The 20,661-nt window shown below is 45.3% G+C and overlaps 1 protein-coding gene across 1 annotated transcript in view; it reads right to left on the bottom strand.

Moving 5' to 3' along the window:
* Positions 1–20,661, bottom strand: part of LOC124798880 (cytochrome P450 6k1-like) — a 118,980-nt gene that overhangs the window by 16,904 nt on the left and 81,415 nt on the right. The window contains 2 exon segments of the mRNA XM_047262412.1: positions 3,759–3,980; positions 15,264–15,454. Coding sequence (XP_047118368.1) covers positions 3,759–3,980; positions 15,264–15,454 — 413 coding nt within the window.

Below are 20,661 nucleotides of genomic sequence, written 5' to 3'. Positions count from 1 at the left end.
TGTCCCCTCGACGATCACCAGTGGTGTACGGCCAGTGTAGGAGATCGCTCCCCACACCATGATGCCGGGTGTTGGCCCTGTGTGCCTCGGTCGTATGCAGTCCTGATTGTGGCGCTCACCTGCACGGCGCCAAACACGCATACGACCATCATTGGCACCAAGGCAGAAGCGACTCTCATCGCTGAAGACGACACGTCTCCATTCGTCCCTCCATTCACGCCTGTCGCGACACCACTGGAGGCGGGCTGCACGATGTTGGGGCGTGAGCGGAAGACGGCCTAACGGTGTGCGGGACCGTAGCCCAGCTTCATGGAGACGGTTGCGAATGGTCGTCGCCGATACCCCAGGAGCAACAGTGTCCCTAATTTGCTGGGAAGTGGCGGTGTGGTCCCCTACGGCACTGCGTAGGATCCTACGGTCTTGGCGTGCATCCGTGCGTCGCTGCGGTCCGGTCCCAGGTCGACGGGCACGTGCACCTTCCGCGGACCACTGGCGACAACATCGATGTACTGTGGAGACCTCACGCCCCACGTGTTGAGCAATTCGGCGGTACGTCCACCCGGCCTCCCGCATGCCCACTATACGCCCTCGCTCAAAGTCCGTCAACTGCACATACGGTTCACGTCCACGCTGTCGCGGCATGCTACCAGTGTTAAAGACTGCGATGGAGCTCCGTATGCCACGGCAAACTGGCTGACACTGACGGCGGCGGTGCACAAATGCTGCGCAGCTAGCGCCATTCGACGGCCAACACCGCGGTTCCTGGTGTGTCCGCTGTGCCGTGCGTGTGATCATTGCTTGTACAGCCCTCTCGCAGTGTCCGGAGCAAGTATGGTGGGTCTGACACACCGGTGTCAATGTGTTCTTTTTTCCATTTCCGGGAGTGTATCTTATAATCAAAAACATAACACCACAAGGTTCCAATATAAACAACAGCTGCCACCGCCTGCCACCGTACCATTGTCACTGTGCTCCATAGTTCTGCTTCATAAGTATTGGCACAAGTCGGTAGTCTTCGTGACTATGACATCATGTTTTCAAATGCTGCCAGCTGCAACGTTCGAACAGTTGCTTTGTAGCTGCTCTATGAAACTGTGTTCAGTATTAATCATCAAGGCATTTAGCGGCTAATGACGATGAAGATATTCCTGCTCCATATGGGTCTCGTACAATTCCAACTTCCCACGTCTTTCCAAAACGCTAATTCCGTGAGCATTTTGTACCATAGCAGCTGATCGTTGCGTCGCGTCTGAGTTGATAACAATGCAAGATAAAGATAAAACATTCCCCCCCTCTCCCCTCATCCTGAGGCTGCCGTAATCTTCTTCCTGTCCTCTCCTCTCCTCCACACGTCATGTTACACTGCCATGGGGAAAGACTATATGTAATGTTCTCCACTCAGATTTTGTCATTTGAAACTTTCACGATACTGAGTGAAAAAGAAATCACAAGTTTTATTTATACAGGTAATAAATAAATTCGCTTATAAATGTAAAATGTAACTAATAGAACAAAAAATATCTATGATTTACTTTTACTCTCGTAAAATAATTAAGTAGTTTCTATGTTACTAGCCAAAGAGAAAGGTCTTTACCATTTAATTAACATGAGACTCTATGTGTAAAAACTGAACTGAAAAACTACTATTGTTGTTTGTAATTTTTGGCGGCCTTGACACAACTCTACCCCGTGGTGGCAGCATCAAAGCTGGTCGAAGCTAAACATCTATGGTCCATACCACGCTAACACGACAGTACTGGCGAGCCCCTGCAACACAGCTAATACTGGCAACCCCAGATGCTCGGCCAGCCGAAAAACAGGTAATCGCAAGGAATCACCACAGAATTCATCAACCGACCACGGCATAACAGCCCGGATAATTATAATGGACATGATATTTCCGTGAAAGTTTACATTTTAGTATAATCGCAAGGAAACCGTACTGTACGCAGCACGCAAACCAGCCACACACCGCCCCTACACTGTGAGCTCATCTATGACCGATCGCCGACTAATGTATGACTACCTGGAACTGTTGCAGGGACGCAGCAGCTGCAGCAGGCCTTACAACGAGCACCTGCAACTATAAAGGTAACGATGCACGATACATCGCACTGTCGCAGCTAGCAAATCGCTACTGCCCTTACTAGCCGTCCTACTGTCCCAGAGGGTTTTTCCCTTGACGCTTGCCTAGGCACTTTTTGCCCTCTGCCCCTACAAACCGCTACCCATCGATCGCTTTCGTCCACTTTCTGTCTTCTGATGGACCATGTCAATGAGTAATCCTACCCAGACGCATGGAAAACATCACAGCCCGCATCTTGTGACTCACGATTTGAAAACTAACATGTTATACGGAGGTGACATTAGAACTTTCGGTTTCGTCACCACGTTGGTGTGGGCGTGCAGGGGCCCCATCCTTTAGGGTCATTCCTCCAAACATGCAGACACTTCATTAAGAGTGTCCCAAGAGAAGGATAAGGGTGGACACGCCTCATATTAACGTCCTCTAAAAGATATCCTGATACATTTGATCGGGTAGTGTACACCTCATGTATTAATTAGTTCATAAAGAATCTCAAACTGAAACTTCCTGGCAGATTAAAACTGTGTACCAGACTGAGACTTGAACTCGGGATCTTTGCCTTTCGTAAGTACTCTACCGATTGAGCTACCCAAGCATGACTTAAGATCCGTCCTCAACACTTTATTTCCTCTAGTACCTCACCTCCTACCTTCCAAACATCACAGAAGCTTTCCTGTGAATCTTGCGCGATTAACACTCCTGAAAGAAAGGATATTGCAGAGACTTAGCTTGGCCACGGCATGAGGGATGTTTCCAGAGCAAAATTTTCAAAAAATGGCTCTGAGCACTATGGGACTTAACTTCTGAGGTCATCAGTCCCTTAGAACTTAGAACTACTTAAACCTAACTAACCTAACGACATCACACACATCCATGCCCGAGGCAGGATTAGAACCTGCGACCGTAGCGGTCTCGCAGTTCCAGACTGTAGCGCCTAAAATTTTCACTCAGCAGCGGAGCGTGTGCTGATATGAAACTTCTTGGCAGATTAAAACTGCATGCTGGACCGTGACTTGAGCTCGAGACCTCTGTCTTTCGCAGGCAAATGCTCTACCGAGTGAGCCACCAAAGCAAGACTTACGCCTGTCAGTACTGCACAAGTCTGGAAGGTAGCAGGTGAGTTACTGCCGGAAGTAAAGCTGTGGGGACGACTCATGGGTCAGTCACTAGAGCACTTGCCCACGGAAGGCAAAGGTCCCGATTTCGAGTCTCGGTCTGCCACTCAGTTTTAATCTACCCGGAAGTTTCATGTCAGCGCACACTCTACTGCAGAGTGTAAATTTAATTCTGGAAAACTTCTGATGGTTGCAACACGTGGAATTAAAATCGCAGATGCGATTACAGTCACCTAAGCGCAGAATATTCCACTTCTTACGACTCCCCTTCCTTTTTGTCATCGCAAGAGCACAAATAGGCGCTAGAGCATAATGAACGTAACGGAAATCGGCCGACATTATCTTGATGGCTTTAAGTTACTTCCGGCATGACATTGACTAACTTTAATTATAGAAATCCTCGTTTTTCTATTGGCAGCAGAAACAATGGAACAAAGCGACTTTCTAATCTACCACACAAGGAGTCTGCGATACCTATGTTGACAGTACAGATAGAATGATTCAGTTTCACTTACATTAGCTTTAATTGTAACTAACTAATCAAAGAAAAACCATACCTGCAACAACTTTATCAAGGTAGTGCATATTGTTCACCGCTTCATAAGTGACTTCTCCTTTGTTCTCCTTCAGAACAGCGTCAATCTCCTCCTGCACCCGGGACTGGATGTCTGGGTTGAAGGCCAGTTCGTGCAAGGCAAAGCTCACGGTGGATGACGATGTCTCAAAACCCGCGATGAAGAACACAAATGCCTGGGCAGCGATGTCATCGATCGATAGTCCTACAAAAATTCAGAAAATGTATTACTTCCACTAATCATACAAATGCAGTTGCAAGTGAATACATCTAAACATATTCAGCTATGGCTCGATCTCTAACGCAAGAAGTCCTCAGTGAGAGATGAAGTGTCTCGAGGGTTGTACATTGGTAATTCGCGATACTTCAAGTCATTCTGGTTCACGCTACATTAGCAACTCTTTCATACTGCATGTATGCAAATTTCGCCGAATGTTGTGATTTATAAACTGAAATAATTTTTTTAAGTGGCATGCTCTATGTCTGAGGTTGCCCAAATGTGCATTATTCATTTCACTGCAACAAACTACCAATGTCATTAACATTCCTTTCGTGTATTTTCTAGAAGTGTAATATTTTGTGTTAAATTCTGCAGCAGTCAGACTGAAATGGTACTTTCACACTCTAATTGTTTTCTCCTCCAACATTAATTATAGAGGGTGGTCCTTTGATCGAGACTGGGCCAAATATCTCACGAAATAAGCGTCATACGAAAAACCTACAAAGAACGAAACTTGTCTAGCTTGAAGGGGGAAACCAGATGGTGCTATGGCTGGCACGCTAGATAGTGCTGCCATAGGTAAAACGGATATCAACTGCGGTTTTTAAAATAAGAACCCCTATTTTTTATTTCATATTCGTGTAGTACGTAAAGAAATATGAATGTTTTAGTTGGACCATTTTTTTTCGCTTTGTAATAGATGGCGCTGTAATAGTCACAAACATACGGCTCACAATTTTAGACGAACAGTTGGTAACAGGTAGGTTTTTTAAATTAAAATACAGAACGTAGGTACGTTTGAACATTTTATTTCGGTTGTTCCAATGTACCTTTGTGAACTTATCTTTTCTGAGAACGCATGCTGTTACATCGTGATTACCTGTAAATACCACATTAATAAAATAAATGCTCAAAATGATGTCCGTCAACCTCAATGCATTTGGCAATACGTGTAACGACATTCCTCTCAACAGCGAGTAGATCGCCTTCCGTAATGTTCGCACATGCATTGACAATGCGCTGACGCATGTTGTCAGGCGTTGTCGGTGGATCACTATAGCAAATATCCTTCAACTTTGCCCACAGAAAGAAATCCGGGCACGTCAGATCCGGCGAACGTGCGGGCCATGGTATGGTGCTTCGACGACCAATCCACCTGTCATGAAATATCCTATTCAGTACCGCTACAACCGCACGCGAGCTATCTTGCCCGACATCCATCATGTTAGAAGTACATCGGCATTCTGTCATGCAGAGCAACATCTTGTAGTAACATCGGTAGGACATTACATAGGAAATCAGCATACACTGCACCATTTAGATTGCCATCGATAAAATGGGGGCCAATTATCCTTCCTCCCATAATGCCGCACCATACATTAACCCGCCAAGGTCGCTGACGTTCCACTTGTCGCAGCCATCGTGGATTTTCCGTTGCCCAATAGTGCATATTATGCCGGTTTACGTTACCGCTGTTGGTGAATGACGCTTCGTCGCTATATAGAACGGGTGCAGAAACTCTGTCATCGTTCCGTAATTTCTCTTGTGCCTAGTGGCAGAACTGTACACGACGTTCAAAGTCGTCGCCATGCAATTCCTGGTGCATAGAAATATGGCACGGGTGCAATCGATGTTGATGTAACATTCTCAACACCGACGGTTTTGAAATTCCCGATTCTCGCGCAGATTGCCTGCTACTGATGTGCGGATTAGCCACGACAGCAGCTAAAACACCTACTTGTGCATCATCATTTGTTGCAGGTCGTGGTTGACGTTTCACATGTGGCTAAACAGTTCCTGTTTCCATAAATAACGTAACTATCCGGCGAACGGTCCGGACACTTCGATGACGTCCAGGATACCGATCAGCATACATAGCACACGCCCGTTGGGCATTTTGGTCACAATAGCCATACATCAACACGATATCGACCTTTTCCGCATGGTAAACGGTCCATTTTAACACGGGTAATGTTTCACGAAGCAAATACCGTCCGCACTGGCGGAATGTTACGTGATACCACGTACTTATAGGTTTGTGACTATTACAGCGCCATATATCACAAAGCGAAAAAAGTGGTCCAACTAAAAGAATCATATATATTTACGTACTACACGAATATGTGATAAAAATGGGGGTTCCTGTTTAAAAAAACGCAGTTGATATCCGTTTGACCTATGGCAGCGCCATCTAGCGGGCCAACCATAGCGCCATCTGGTTTCCCCCTTCAAGCTAGACGAGTTCCGTTCTTTGTAGTTTTTTCGTTTGATGCTTATTTCGTGAGATATTTGGCCCGGTCACTATCAATGGACCACCCTGTATATTACATCAGTATCCGAGGCAAATTTGAAGTGTATTGGCAGCTAGCCCAAAATGCGGAAAAATGTAGTTTAATGCGGATGAGTAGGAAGTAATGTTCGGATACCGTATTACTAGTGTCCTGCTTGACGCAGTCAAATCGTTCAAATATCTGGGCGTAACGCTGCAGAGCAATATGAGGTGGAACAAGCATATGAGAACTGGTAGGGAAGGCGAATGGTCGGCTTCGGTTTATTGGGAGAATTTAGGAAAAAGTGGTTCACTTGTAAAGGAGACTGCATATAGGACGCTGGTGCGACCTATTCTTGAGTACTGATCGAGTGTTTGGGATCCGTACCATGTCGGATTGAAGGAAGAGATCGAAGGAACTCTGAGCGGGGCTGTTAGATTTGTTACCGGTAGGTTCGAACAATACGCAAGTGTTTCGGAGATGCTTCGGGAGCTCAAATGGGAATCCCTGGAGGGAAGGCAACTTTCATTTCGGGAAGCTATACTGAGAAAATTTAGAGAACCGGCATTTCAAGCTGAATGCCACATGATTCTCCTGCCCCAATTTACACAGCCAAATGTTTTTTATTCCAGTCTCTGATCACAATATCAATTCATTAGACGATGAGCGGTTTCACAGTTGCAATAATCACTATGTGGACGATGTGGCCTATTCCACACCTTACTTTAGATCAATGTGACGATGCTGTGCTGATTATATTTATATGTTTTGACAATCCAATTATGGCCTTATCACTTTAGGACATGGTGTAAAAAAAGTCTGAGGATGGTAATTACGGACTGAAACCGGTCATCGTCTAATGAATTGATATTGTGATCAAAGACTGGAATAAAAAACATTTGACAGTATTGGATCATTGTTTGTGTACTCGATAATGTCGCAGTTGGTGAATTTACACTGCGCCTAAGGACCACGCAGATAAGATACGAAAATTAGGGCTCATACGGAGCCGTACAGACAGTGGTTTTTTCCTGGCTCTATTTGCGAATGGAACAGGAGGGGAAATGACAAGTAGTGCTACAAGGTACCCTCCTCCACGCACCGTACGTTGGCTTGCGGAGTATAGATGTAGATGTAGACGTATTAAAAGCTCGTAACCACTACCCGTTGTTAAGAGTCTCCCATGGAGCGGCAGCAACGCTGATGGCAATGCCACTGAAAACTGGTATCCTGCCCCATAACGTTGGTTAGCTTTTGAAGTTATGCCTGGAGGCGATAATTCTACATTGGATTTATTCTATGTGACCCTCACAGGACCTTGCTCAAGTGGAGTGGCTTGCGTGTATCAGCGATACAGACGCCTTTACTGTACGTGCAAAAACAGAGGAGGAGTACCGGCGATACACATATACAGATAGCGGAAGTATCGGGTACACACGGTATAAAAGAGCCGAGCAATGGTGAAGCTGTCATTTGTTCTTAGGTGATTCTCGTGAAAAAGTTTTCAACGCGATTATGCCCGCACGACGGAAATTAATAGACTCTGAACGCAGAATGATAGATGGAACTACACGCAATGAGACATTCCAGTTCCGAAATCGTTAGGGAATTACACTACTGGCCATTGAAATTGCGACACCAAGAAGAAATGCTGATGATAAACGGGTATTCATTGGACAAATATATTATACTAGAACTGACATGTGATTACAATTTCACGCAATTTGGGTGCATAGATCCTGAGGAATCAGTACCCACAACAACCACCTCTGGCCGTAATAACGGCCTTGATACGCCTGGGCATTGAGTCAAACAGAGCTTGGATTGCGTGTACAGGTACAGCTGCCCATGCAGCTTCAACACGATACCACAGTTCATCAAGAGTAGTGAATGGCGTATTGTGACGAGCCAGTTGCTCGGTCACCAATGACAAGACGTTATCAATTGATGAGAGATCTGGAGAATGTGCTGGCCAGGGCTGCAGTCGAACATTTTCTGTATCCAGAATGCCCGTACAGGACCTGCAACATGCTGTCGTGCATTATCCTGCTGAAATGTAGGGTTTCGCAGGGATCGAATAAAGGGTAGAGCCACGGGTCGTAACACATATGAAATGTAACGTCCACTGTTCAAAGTGCCGTCAATGCGAAGAAGAGGTTGTAATGTCCCCACAGAAAATACCCTCTACCACGCACCAATTAATCATTTTCAATCAAACCATCCAAATTCATTCACTTTGGAAAACTTATCTGATCTGATTTTCTCGTAATATATGCGGCGACAGCTCGACGACGCCAAAGTATTTTCTAGTGCGTTTATTCTTTGAAATAACAGAGATGCATATATGCATTCTCCATGGTTGTTAGAGTGGTAACTAGGACAGCTTCTGGAGTATCTGTTGAGGGATTGACGTGTTTCTGAGAGATACATATTCTGCTTTTCTTCTCGCTAAAGCGAGCCAATTAACATTTGTGCCGTTAGCGGTTTGTTTCAAGAGAAAGAGACTGTAAAAGGAAAATAATTAAGGCGTGGAATCACCGGAGATCTGGACATGTAATGGAGATGGGTTTAATACACGATTTCCTCCATAAATAAGGTTTGTGACTTTTTTGTTCTGGAGTGAATGAACGACTGAGTTTTTTCTGAATCATTTGATGATCACGTTGGCCCTGTAATTAGTGGGGAAGTTTCAGCTGTGTCGAAGCGAGCCTGCAATCACTGAGTCTGTGTTAAATCGTCCAAAAAGGCTTCGTACACATCTGGAATTCGCAATCTTTCGTAAAAGAAACAAATTGTCCACACGATTGATTCTCCCGACTGACTGCAGTGTTTAACAGTAATAATAAATTTAAAGATCTCTTACAGCAAGCCAGCCGCTGATTACCAAGAAGGACTCCACCAAAGATTCTATTTGGCTGATTTCACGTAATGAAATATTATATTAAAAACTGTACATAGATAAAGGAGAGAAAGAGAGAGAGCGAATGAAAATAGAGATAATACTAATAATCCTCCATTAATCTAACTTTTCGCCTGTCTTATCACGGATCAGCCAAGAACGGGGAGGGCCTTACTTTACTGTATAGATTTATGTGTGATGGTGAAGGGATCTTAAAGGCAACAGATACATGTCTATACAGACAAGACAATACACAGAGATAGAGGCTAGCTGCATTCATCATCTATTCTTAGATAAAGAGACGGCAACTTATTATCCGAACATTAAAATGTTAAAAGGTAATCGAGACGTGTAACCAATGGCACCCCATACCATCACGCCGGGTGATACGTCAGTATGGCGATGACGAATACACGCTTTCAATGTGCGTTCACCGCGATGTCGCCAAACACGGATGCGACCGTCATGATGCTGTAAACAGAACCTGGATTCATCCGAAAAAAATGACGTTCTGCCGTTCGTTCATCCAGGTTCGTCGTTGAGTACACCATCGCAGGCGCTCCTGTTTGTGATGCAGCGTCAGGGGTAACCGCAGCCATGGTCTCCGAGCTGATAGTCCATGCTCCTGCAAACGTCGTCGAACTGTTCGTGCAGATGGTTGTTGTGTTGCAAACGTCCCCATCTGTTGCCTCAGGGAACGAGACGTGGCTGCACGATCCGTTACAGTCATGCGGATAAGAAGCCTGCCATCTCGTCTACTAGTGATACGAGGCTGTTGGGATCCAGCACGGCGTTCCGTATTACCCTCCTGAACCCACCCATTCCATATTCTGCCAACAGTCATTGGATCTCGACCAATGCGAGCAGCTATGTCGCGATACGATAAACCGCAATCGCGATAGGCTACAATCCGACCTTTATCAAAGTCGGAAACGTGATGGTACGCATTTCTCCTCCTTACACGAGGCATCACAACAACGCCGGTCAACTGCTGTTTGTGTATGAGAAATGGGGTGGGAACATTCCTCATGTCAGCACGTTGTAGGTGTCGTCACCGGCGCAAACCTTGTGTGAATGCTCTGAAAAGCTAATCATTTGCATATCACAGCATTTTCTTCCTGTCGGTTAAATTTCGCGTCTGTAGCACGTGATCTTCGTGGTGTAGCAATTTTAATGGCCGGTAGTGTAAATATCTCGTGGCCCACATTGTCAAGAGTGTGCCGAGAATACCAAATTTCAGGCATTACCTCTCATCACGGACAACGAAGTAGTCGACGTCTCTCACATAACGACCGAGAGCAGCGGCGTGTGTGTGGAGTTGTCAGTGCCTAATAGACAAACGGTACTGTATGAAATAATCGCAGAAATCAATGTGGGACGTATAGCTAAAGTATCCGTGCAGTGTGGCAAAATTTGGCGTTAATAGTCTATGGCATTGGACGACATACACGTGCCTTTGCTAACAGCACGACATCGCCTGCAGCGTCCTTCCTGAGCTCGTGGCCATATCAGTTGAAACCTAGACGACTGGAAAACTGTGGCCTTGTCATATGTATCGCGCTTTCGGTTGGTAAGAGCTAATCGTAGCGTTCGAGTGTGGTGCAGACCCTACGAAGCCATAGACCCAAGTTGTCAACAAGGCACTGTGCAAGCTGCTGCTTGCTCCATAATGGTGTGGGCTGTCTTTGGATAGAATCGACCGGGTCCTCTGGTTATGTTACCCTACTTCATTTGTAGCCATTCATTTGTTCCCAAATAATGATGAAATTTTTATGGATGACAGTGTACCATGTCACCGGGCCACAATTGTTCACGACTGGTTTGAAGAACGTTTCGAACAATTCGAGGAGGAGGAGGAGATTAGTGTTTAACGTCCCGTCGACAATGAGGTCATTAGAGACGGAGCGCAAGCTCGGGTGAGGGAAGGATGGGGAAGGAAATCGGCCGTGCCCTTTCAAAGGAACCATCCCGGCATTTGCCTGAAGCGATTTAGGGAAATCACGGAAAACCTAAATCAGGATGGCCGGAGACGGGATTGAACCGTCGTCCTCCAGAATGCGAGTCCAGTGTGCTAACCACTGCGCCACCTCGCTCGGTCGAACAATTCGAGCGAACGATGTCGCCACCCATATCGCCCAATATGAATCCCATAGAATATTTATGGGGTATAATCGAGAGATCAGTTCGTGCACAAAAACCTGCATTCGCAGCACTTTCGCAGTTCTATAGAGGCAGCAGGGAGTCCATGCCTCGTCGACTTGCTACACTATGCCAGGTGTAATGAGGTCCGACACTGTATTAGGTGGTAACCCATGACTTTTGTCATCTCAGTCTATTGTACAGTTAAGATAGTCCCACATTCGGTTCTCCAGAAGGGGAAATTGGCAGCTAACCCCAAATGCGGAAAAATGTAGGTTGATGGGGATGAGTAGAAGATCAACCCTGTACTGTTCGGGTACAGTATTACTACTGTCCCCAAATGCGAAAAAATGTAAGTTGATGCGGATGAGTAGGAGATCAACCATGTAATGTTCGGATACAGTATTAGTACTGTCCTGTTTGACACAGTCAAGTTGTTTAAATATCTGGAAGTAACGTTGCACAGCAATACGAGATGAAACGAGCATTTGAAAACTGTGGTAGGGAAGGCAAATGGTCGACTTCGGTCTATCGGGAGAATTTTAGGAAAGAGTGGTTCACCTGTGAAGGAGACCGCACATAGGATACTGGTAATATCTATTCTTGAGTACTGCTCGAGTGTTTGGGATCCGAACCAGCTTGCAATAAAGGAAAACATAAAATCAATTCAGAGGTGGGTTGCTAGATTTTTTAGCTGTAGTTCCAACAATACGTACGAGTTACAGAGGTGCTCTGGGAACTCAAATGGGAATCCCTGGAGAGAATGCAACGCTCTTTTCGAGAAACGCTACTGAGAAAGTTTAGAGAACCGGCATTTGAAGCTGAGTGCCGACCGATTCCACTGCCGCCAACAAACATTGTGCGTAAGGACCACGAGGATAACATACGAGAAATTAGGGTTCATATGAGGGCAAAAAAACAGTCGTTTTCCCTTGTTGTATTTGTGAGTGGAACAGAAAAGGAAATGGCAAGTCGTGGTACAGAGTACCCTCCACCACGCACCGTACGGCAGCTTGCGGTGTGTCTATGTAGATGCAGATGTGCAATGAGTGCAGCAGAGCTGGTATATGACATGGTGCTTTCACAGGTGATCTGGCCTGTGTCATGGTAGGATAAGCCTGTGACAGGACTGGAATAGGAATTGCTGGGTGGGTGTTTGGGCAGGTCTTGGACTTGGGGCCTTCTGGCAAAAGGTTGAAATTGGGATTGGCATAGGGATGGCCTTGATGACGTGGCGTTTGGGTGGACGATGGAACACAACTTTAGGAAGGGTAGGAAGGATCTTGGGTAGGATGTCCCTTATTTCAGACATTATGATAGTTAACCAGAACTGTGGCGAAAGGCCGGCCGCGGTGGTCTAGCGGTACAGGCGCTCAGTCCGGAACCGCGCGACTGCTACGGTCGCAGGTTCGAATCCTGCCTCGGGCATGGATGTGTGTGATGTCCTTAGGTTACTTAGGTTTAAGTAGTTCTAAGTTCTAGGGGACTGATGACCACAGATGTTAAGTCCCATAGTGCTCAGAGCCATTTGAACCATTTTTTGAACTGTGGCGAAGGGGTGGTACTGGGTGACGAAGGGGCGCCCATGTGTGCGTGAGGTGTGCTTGCTTGTGTGAATGAATGTGTGTGAGAATCTACTTCTTTTCCTCACGATTGTTGTGGCCGAAATCTAATGTGTACGTGTCTGAATTGTAAGTGTCTGCAACTTAACGTGTCATCTTTACAGTAAGTAGCAATCTATTTCTGCCTAAAAGTGTATATATACAGGGTGATCCATTGATCGTGACCGGGCCAAATATCACACGAAATAAGCGTCAAACGAAACAACTACAAAGAACGAAACTTGGCCAGCTGGAAGGGGGAAACCAGATGGCGCTATGGTTGGCCCGCTAGATGGCGCTACCATAGGTCTAACAGATATCAACTGCGTTTTTTTTAAGTAGGAACCCCCAGTTTTATCACATATACGTGTAGTACGTAAAGAAATATGAATGTTTTACTTGGACCACTTTTTAGCTTTCTGATGGATGGAGCTGTAATTGTCACAAAGAAATGGATCACAATTTTAGACGGACAGTTGGTAACAGGTAGGTTTTTTAAATTGAAATACAAAACGTAGGTAGGTTATGAACATTTTATTTCGGTTATTCCAATGTGATACATGTACCTTTGTGAACTTATCATTTCTGAGAACGCATGCTGTTACCTGTAAATACCACATTAATGCAATAAATGCTCAAAATGATGTCCGTTAACCTCAATGCATTTGGTAATACGTGTAACGACATTCCTCTCAACAGCGAGTAGTTCGCCTTCCGTAATGTTCGCACATGCATTGACAATGCGCTGACGCATGTTGTCAGGCGTTGTCGGTGGATCACGATAGCAAATATCCTTCAACTTTGCCCACAGAAAGAAATCCGGCGACGTCAGATCCGGTGAACGTGCGGGCCATGGTAGGGTGCTTCAGCGACCAATCCACCTGTCATGAAATATCCTATTTAGTACCGCTTCAACCGCACGCTAGCTATGTGCCGGACATTCATCATGTTGGAAGTACATCGCCATTCTGTCATGCAGTGAAACATCTTGTAGTAACATCGGTAGTACATTACATAGGAAATCAGCGCACATTGCACCATTTAGATTGCCATCGATAAAATGGGGGCCAATTATCCTTACTCCCATAATGAAGCACCATACATTAACCCGCCAAGGTCGCTGACGTTCCACTTGTCGCAGCCATCGTGGATTTTCCGTTGCCCAATAGTGCATATTATGCCGGTTTACGTTACCGCTAAACAGAACGCGTGCAAAATATGTGTCATCGTCCCGTAATTTCTCTTGTGCCTAGTGGCAGAACTGTACACGACTTTCAAAGTCGTCGCCATGCAATTCCTGGTGCATAGAAATATGGTACGGGTGCAATTAATGTTGATGTATCATTCTCAACACAGACGTTTTTGAGATTCCCGATTATCGGGCAGTTTGTGCGCTACTGATGTGAGGATTAGCCGCAACAGCAGCTACAACACTTACTTGGGCATCATCATTTGCTGCAGGTCGTGGTTGACGTTTCACATGTGGCTGAACACTTCCTGTTTCCTTAATAACGTAACTATCCGGCGAACGGTTCGGACACTTGGATGATATCGTCCAGGATACCGATCAGCATACATAGCAAACGTCCGTTGGACATTTTGATCACAATAGCCATACATCAACACGATATCAACCTTTTCTGCAATTGGTAAACGGTCCATTTTAACACGGGTAATGTATCACGAAGCAAATACCGTTCGCACTGGCGGAATGTTACGTGATACCTCGTACTTATATGTTTGTGACTATTACAGCGCCATCTATCACTAAGCGAAAAAAGTGGTCCAACTAAAACATTCATATTTCTTTACGTACTACACGAATATGTAATAAAAATGTGGGTTCCTGTTTAAAAAAACGCAGTTGATATCTGTTTGACCTATGGCAGCGCCATCTAGCGGGCCAACTATAGCGCCATCTGGTTTCCCCTTTCAAGCAAGACGAGTTTCGTTCTTTGTAGTTTTTTCGTTTGATGCGTATTTCATGAGATATTTGGCCCGGTTACGAACAATAGACCACCCTGCATATTCCACCGCTTTACAGTAATGTTTTGATCAGCAAGAAAGTAATGGTGAGCTAATTTCAGCAAATATCATGAAGAATAATGTGGTGGTAACACCTGATTGGATGTAAGAGATGACACCATACTATTAACACATTGCCTGCCGCGATCGCGCCGGTGGCCACAGCAGAAACAGCACGCGTGACACTGTGGCCTGGCCTGGCCTGGCGGTGAAACATTCATCACTGTATGTGCGGGAGTCAGCGTGTTATAATAAAATAAATGGATGAATGTACAGAGTGCAGTTGTAGCAGTGAAAGCAATGCTGCCTGAAACAAACAGCCATGTCCACTCACTCCAATTGTCCTCCTCCTCGTTCTCCTTGTGATTAACGCTCTTGTCACTGTCGATGGAGCCCTTGTTCTTGAGCTGGATCAGCAGGTGCATGAAGTCGTTCCTCGTTATGCCGTTATCCTCCCTGTGCTTCACAGTGTCTCTCACCATACCACGAAAGTACTGCGAGACGGCCGACGCGTTACTTCTTATCCTGGAATAACAGAAATGTTCATCTCAGCCAATTTAATACGCAATCAGCTGTGTCAACTGAGGACCTCCGACATTAGAAGTCAGCCTCATTCTGCCAACGATCTCGTCAAAGAGGGCGGATGAACGGACAGAGGTTCAGAACCGTCTCTCTCTCGGGTGGGAAACTGCCAGTAAAAGGCGGAAGAATCAGCAATTATCAACGGCATGGGGATGCAGCAGGTAGTGGAAACCACTGCATTAAAGACACATAGCGTGTATCCACAGGACTTGTGGCCTGTAATTGAAAAAGTGTCATGGTGATCTCTTCATTCGGATTCCTGGGAGAGGACTACCAAGGCGAAAGTAACTAAGAGTCAAACATTGAATAAGAAATGAAATGATAACGTTCTATGAGTCGGGTCGCGGAATGTCAGAAGTTTGCATTATTAGGCAGTAAAGCTAGAAAATCTGAAAAGGGAAATACTAAGGCTCAGTCTAGATATACTGGGCATCAGAGAAGTGAAATGGACAGAAAATACGGATTTCTGGAATATAGGGTGATGTGAGCATCAGCAGGAAACGGTATTACGGGAGAAGGATTCGTCATGAACAGGAAGGTAAGACAGTGAGTGAGTTACTGTGAACAGTTCATTGACAGAGTTGTTCTTATTTGAATCGGCGGCAAACCAACACCGACAACAATAATTAAAGGTATACGTGCCGACATCGCAAGCAGGGGATGAAGAGAAACAAAGTATATGAAGATATTGAACGGGTAATTCAGTACGTAATGGAGATGAAAATCTAATACTAATGGGGGATTGTAATGTGATTTAAGGGAATGGAGAATGTGGACATGGTAGTACAACGAGAGAGGAGATAGACTAATTGAGTACTGCAACAATCTTCAGTTAGTAATAGTGAATACTCTGTTCAAAAATTACAGGAGGAGGGGGTATACTTGGAAAAGGCTGGGAGACACGGAAAGATTTCAGTCAGATTACATCATGGTCATGCAGAGATTCCGAAATCAGATATTGGATTGTAAGGCGTACCCAGGAGCACATACAGACTCAGATCACAATTTGGTAATGATGAAGAGTAGGCTGAAGTTTCAGACACTAGTCAGGAAGAATCATTGTGCAGAGAACTGGGATACGGAAATACTAAGGAATGAAAGGCACACTAAGTTCGCTGAAGCTATAGGTACTACGATAATGAACAGATCAGTAGGCAGTTCAGTTGAAGATGAATGGACATCTCTAAAAAGAGCAGTTACAGAAGTTGGAAAGAAAACCGTAAGTACAAGGAAGGAAACAGCGAAGAAACCATGGATAACAGGCGAAATATTTCAGCTGGTCGGCGAAAGACGGAAGTACAAAAATTTTCAGGGAGATTTAGGAAATACAGACATGTAAGTCACTTAGGAATGAAGAAAATAGAAAGTACAGGGAAGCTAAGGCGAAATGGCAACATGAGAGGTGCGAAGAAATCGAAAAAGAAATGATTGTTGGAAGGGCTGACTCAGCATACAGAAAAGCCAAAACAACCTTAGGAGACATTAAAAGCAAAGGCGGCAACGTTAAGAGTGGAACGGGAATTCCACTGTTAAAAGAGAGGGAATAGGAACAAAGAGTACATTAAAGGTTTCTATGACGGAGAGGACTTGTGTGATGTGATGATGTGACAGACAAACAAACAGAAGTTGATAGGGAAGAGATACGGGATCCAGTATTAGAATTTCCAAGAGCTTTGGAACACTTAAAATCAAATAAGGCAGAAGGTGCAGATAACATTCCACCGGAAATGGCAACAAGAAGAATATTCTCGTTGGCGTCTAGACTATATGGCTGGTGATATATGAATAAACATCACACACACACAATCCCTAAGATTGCTAGATTGAACAAGTGCTAGAATTATTGCACAATCAGCTTAGCAGCACATGCATCCAAGTTGCTGACAAGAATAACATAAAGCAGAATTTGAAAGAAAACTGAGGATCTCTTAGGCGACGATCAGCCTGGCTTCCAGAGTTCTGACGTTGCGGTTGATAATGGAAGCAAGACTGAAGAAAAATCAAGACCCGTTCATAGGATTCATCGACCTGGGAAAAGTGTTCGACGATGTAAAATGGTGCAAGATGTTCGAAATTCTGAGAAAAATGGGGATAAGCTACAGGGAAAGACGAGTATGTACAATATGTACAAGAACCAAGAGGAGAAATTTTGGAAATTTGTGGTAAGTTCCTATGGGACGAAACTGCTGAGGTCATCGGTTCCTAGGCTTACGCGCTACTTCATCTAACTTAAACTAGCTTACGCTAAGTACAACACACTCACCCACGCCCGAGAGAGGACTCAAACCTCCGACGGGGAGAGCCCCTCGAACTTTGGCAAGGGGCTTCAGACCGACGGCTACCTGACAAGGCAACCAAGACGGGAGAAAGAAAAGTGGAAGACCAAGAAGGAAGTGCACGGATTAAAAAGGCTGTAAGACAGGAATGTAATCTTTCGCCTCTACTGTTCAATCTATGTGTCGAATAAGCAATGACAGAAATAAAAAAAGGTTTAAAAATGAGACAAATTCAAAGTGAAAGTATATCAGTATTAAGATTCGCTGGTGGCGTTGCTATCCTCAGTGAAAGTGAAGAATTACAAGAGCTATTGAATGCAATGAAGAGTGTAATCAGTGCAGAATATGGATTAAAAGTAAACCGAAAAAAGACGAAAGTTCCGGCCGCTGTGGCCGAGCGATTCTGGGAGCTTCAGTGTGGAACCGCGCTGCTGCTACGGTCGCAGGTTCGAATCCTGCTTCGGCCATGGATGTGTGTGATGTCCTTAGGTTAGTTACGTTTAAGTAGTTCTAAGTCTAGGGGACTGATGACCTCAGATGTTAAGTCCCATAGTGCTTAGAGCCATTTTAACCAAAGACGAAAGTAATGAGACGTAGTAAAAATGAGAACGGCGAGAAACTTAACATCAAAATTGGTGGTCACGAGTATATGAAGTTAAGGATTTCTTATACTCATGCAGCTACATAACCCATGATGGACGGAGCAAGGAGGACATAAAATGCCGACTAGCACTGGCAGAAAGGGCATTCCTGGCAAAGAGAAGTCTACTACTGTCAATTAGAGAAAGAAGTTTCCGAGAATGTACGTTTGGTGAACAGCATTGCATGGTAGTGGGATACTGATTGTGAGAAAACTGGAACAGAAGTGAGTGGAAAAATTTGAACGTTGAAAATTCGGCGGACTGATAAGATAAGAAATGAGGAGGTTCTCCGGAGGATCGGCGAGGAAAGGAACATAGGGAAAACACTGACAAGAAGAAGGGACAGGATGACAGGACATCTGTTAAGACATCAGGAAATGACGTTCATGGTTCTAGATGAAGCTGTACAGGGTAAAAACTGTAGAGGAAGACAGAGACTGGGGTACATCCGGAAAATAACTGAGGACATGGGTTTCAAGTGCTGAGATGAAAAGGTACACAGGAAAGGAATTCGTGGCGGGCCGCATCAAACCAGTCAGAAGAGTGATAAAAAAAGGGACTGATCAACTGTAAATCATACAATAAGTACACTCATGCTCATAAATTAATGATAATTGCAGAATGTTGTGCCACACAACGTGGAAATACACAAAACTGGCGCTAACAGCATAGTCACATAGGGAAAACACACGACACAGATCTGTAAGCTCACGGTATTGGTGATAAGTTGAGAAAAGCGTCCCGAAACACAGGTGCTACAAAACGCCACTGTTTCCTGTACATGTACCCCGACATCAATATGGGATATGATCACCATGCACACGTATACAGGCCGCACAACGGGTTGGCATACTCTGAATCAGGTGGTCGAGCAGCTGCTGGGATATAGCCTCCCATTCTTGCACGAGTGTCTGTCGGAGCTCCTGAAGTGTCGTAGGGGTTTGAAGACGTGCATCTATACGTCGACCGAGAGCATCCCAGACGTGCTGGATGGGGTTTAGGTCTGGAGAACAGGCAGGCCGCTCCATTCGCCTGATATCTTCTGTTTCAAGGTATTCGTCCACGATGGTAGCTCGGTGGGGCCGTGCGTTATCATCAATAAGGAGGAAGGTGGGACCAGCTGCACTCCTGACAAGATGGACATACTGTTGAGAAATGATGTCCCGATACACCTGACCTGTTACAGTTCCTCTGTCAAAGATATGCAGGGGTGTACGTGCACAAATCATAATCCCACCCCATACCATCAAACCACGACCTCCATACAGGTCCCTTTCAAGGACATTAAGGGGTTGGTATCTAATTCTTGGTTCACGACAGATGAAAACCCGGCAAGAATCACTGTTCAGACTATACCTGGAGTCGTCCGTGAACATAACCTGGGATCACTGTTCCAATGACCATGTACTGTGTTCTTGACACTAGGCTTTAGGGGCTCTCCTGTGACCAGGGGTCAGTGGAATGCACCTTGCAGATCTCCGGGAGAATAAACCATGTCTGTTCAGTCGTCTGTAGACTGTGTGTCTGGAGACAACTGTTCCAGTGGCTGCGGTAAGGTCCCGAGCAAGTTCTTGACACTAGGCTTTAGGGGCTCTCCTGTGACCAGGGGTCAGTGGAATGCACCTTGCAGATCTCCGGGAGAATAAACCAAGACTGTTCAGTCGTCTGTAGACTGTGTGTCTGGAGACAACTGTTCCAGTGGCTGCGGTAAGGTCCCGAGCAAGGCTACCTGCAGTACTCCGTAGCCGTCGGCGGGCACTGATGTTGAGATATCGGTCTTCTTGTGGTGTTGTACACTGTGGACGTCCCGTACTGTAGCTCCTGGACACGTTTCCTGTCTGCTGGAATCGTTGCCATTATCTTGAGATCACACTTTGTGGCGCACGGAGGGCTCTTGATACGAGCTGCTGTGTTTGACAAACCTCCAGTCGCCCTAGTATTCTACCCCTCATAACGACATCAATATGTGCTCTTTGAGCCACTTTCAACACACAGTCGTCATTAGCACGTCTGAAAACGTCTGCACACTTACTCGCTGCACCGTACTGTGACATGCACCAACACACCTCTGCGTATGTGGACTGCTGCCAGCGCCACCGTGCGACGATCGCAGGTCAAATGCACCGCATGGTCATACCCTGAGGTGATTTAAAACCCACAAACCGCCCACCAGAGCGTTGTTTCACAATGTATCAGCATGATCCTTAAATTATGAGCATGAGTGTAGAAAATG

The sequence above is a fragment of the Schistocerca piceifrons genome, chromosome 5, assembly GCF_021461385.2.
Source record: "Schistocerca piceifrons isolate TAMUIC-IGC-003096 chromosome 5, iqSchPice1.1, whole genome shotgun sequence".
Lineage (NCBI taxonomy): Eukaryota > Metazoa > Arthropoda > Insecta > Orthoptera > Acrididae > Schistocerca > Schistocerca piceifrons.
The sequence above is the reverse complement of the archived record's forward strand: the minus strand, read 5'-3'. Positions and strand labels throughout refer to the sequence as shown.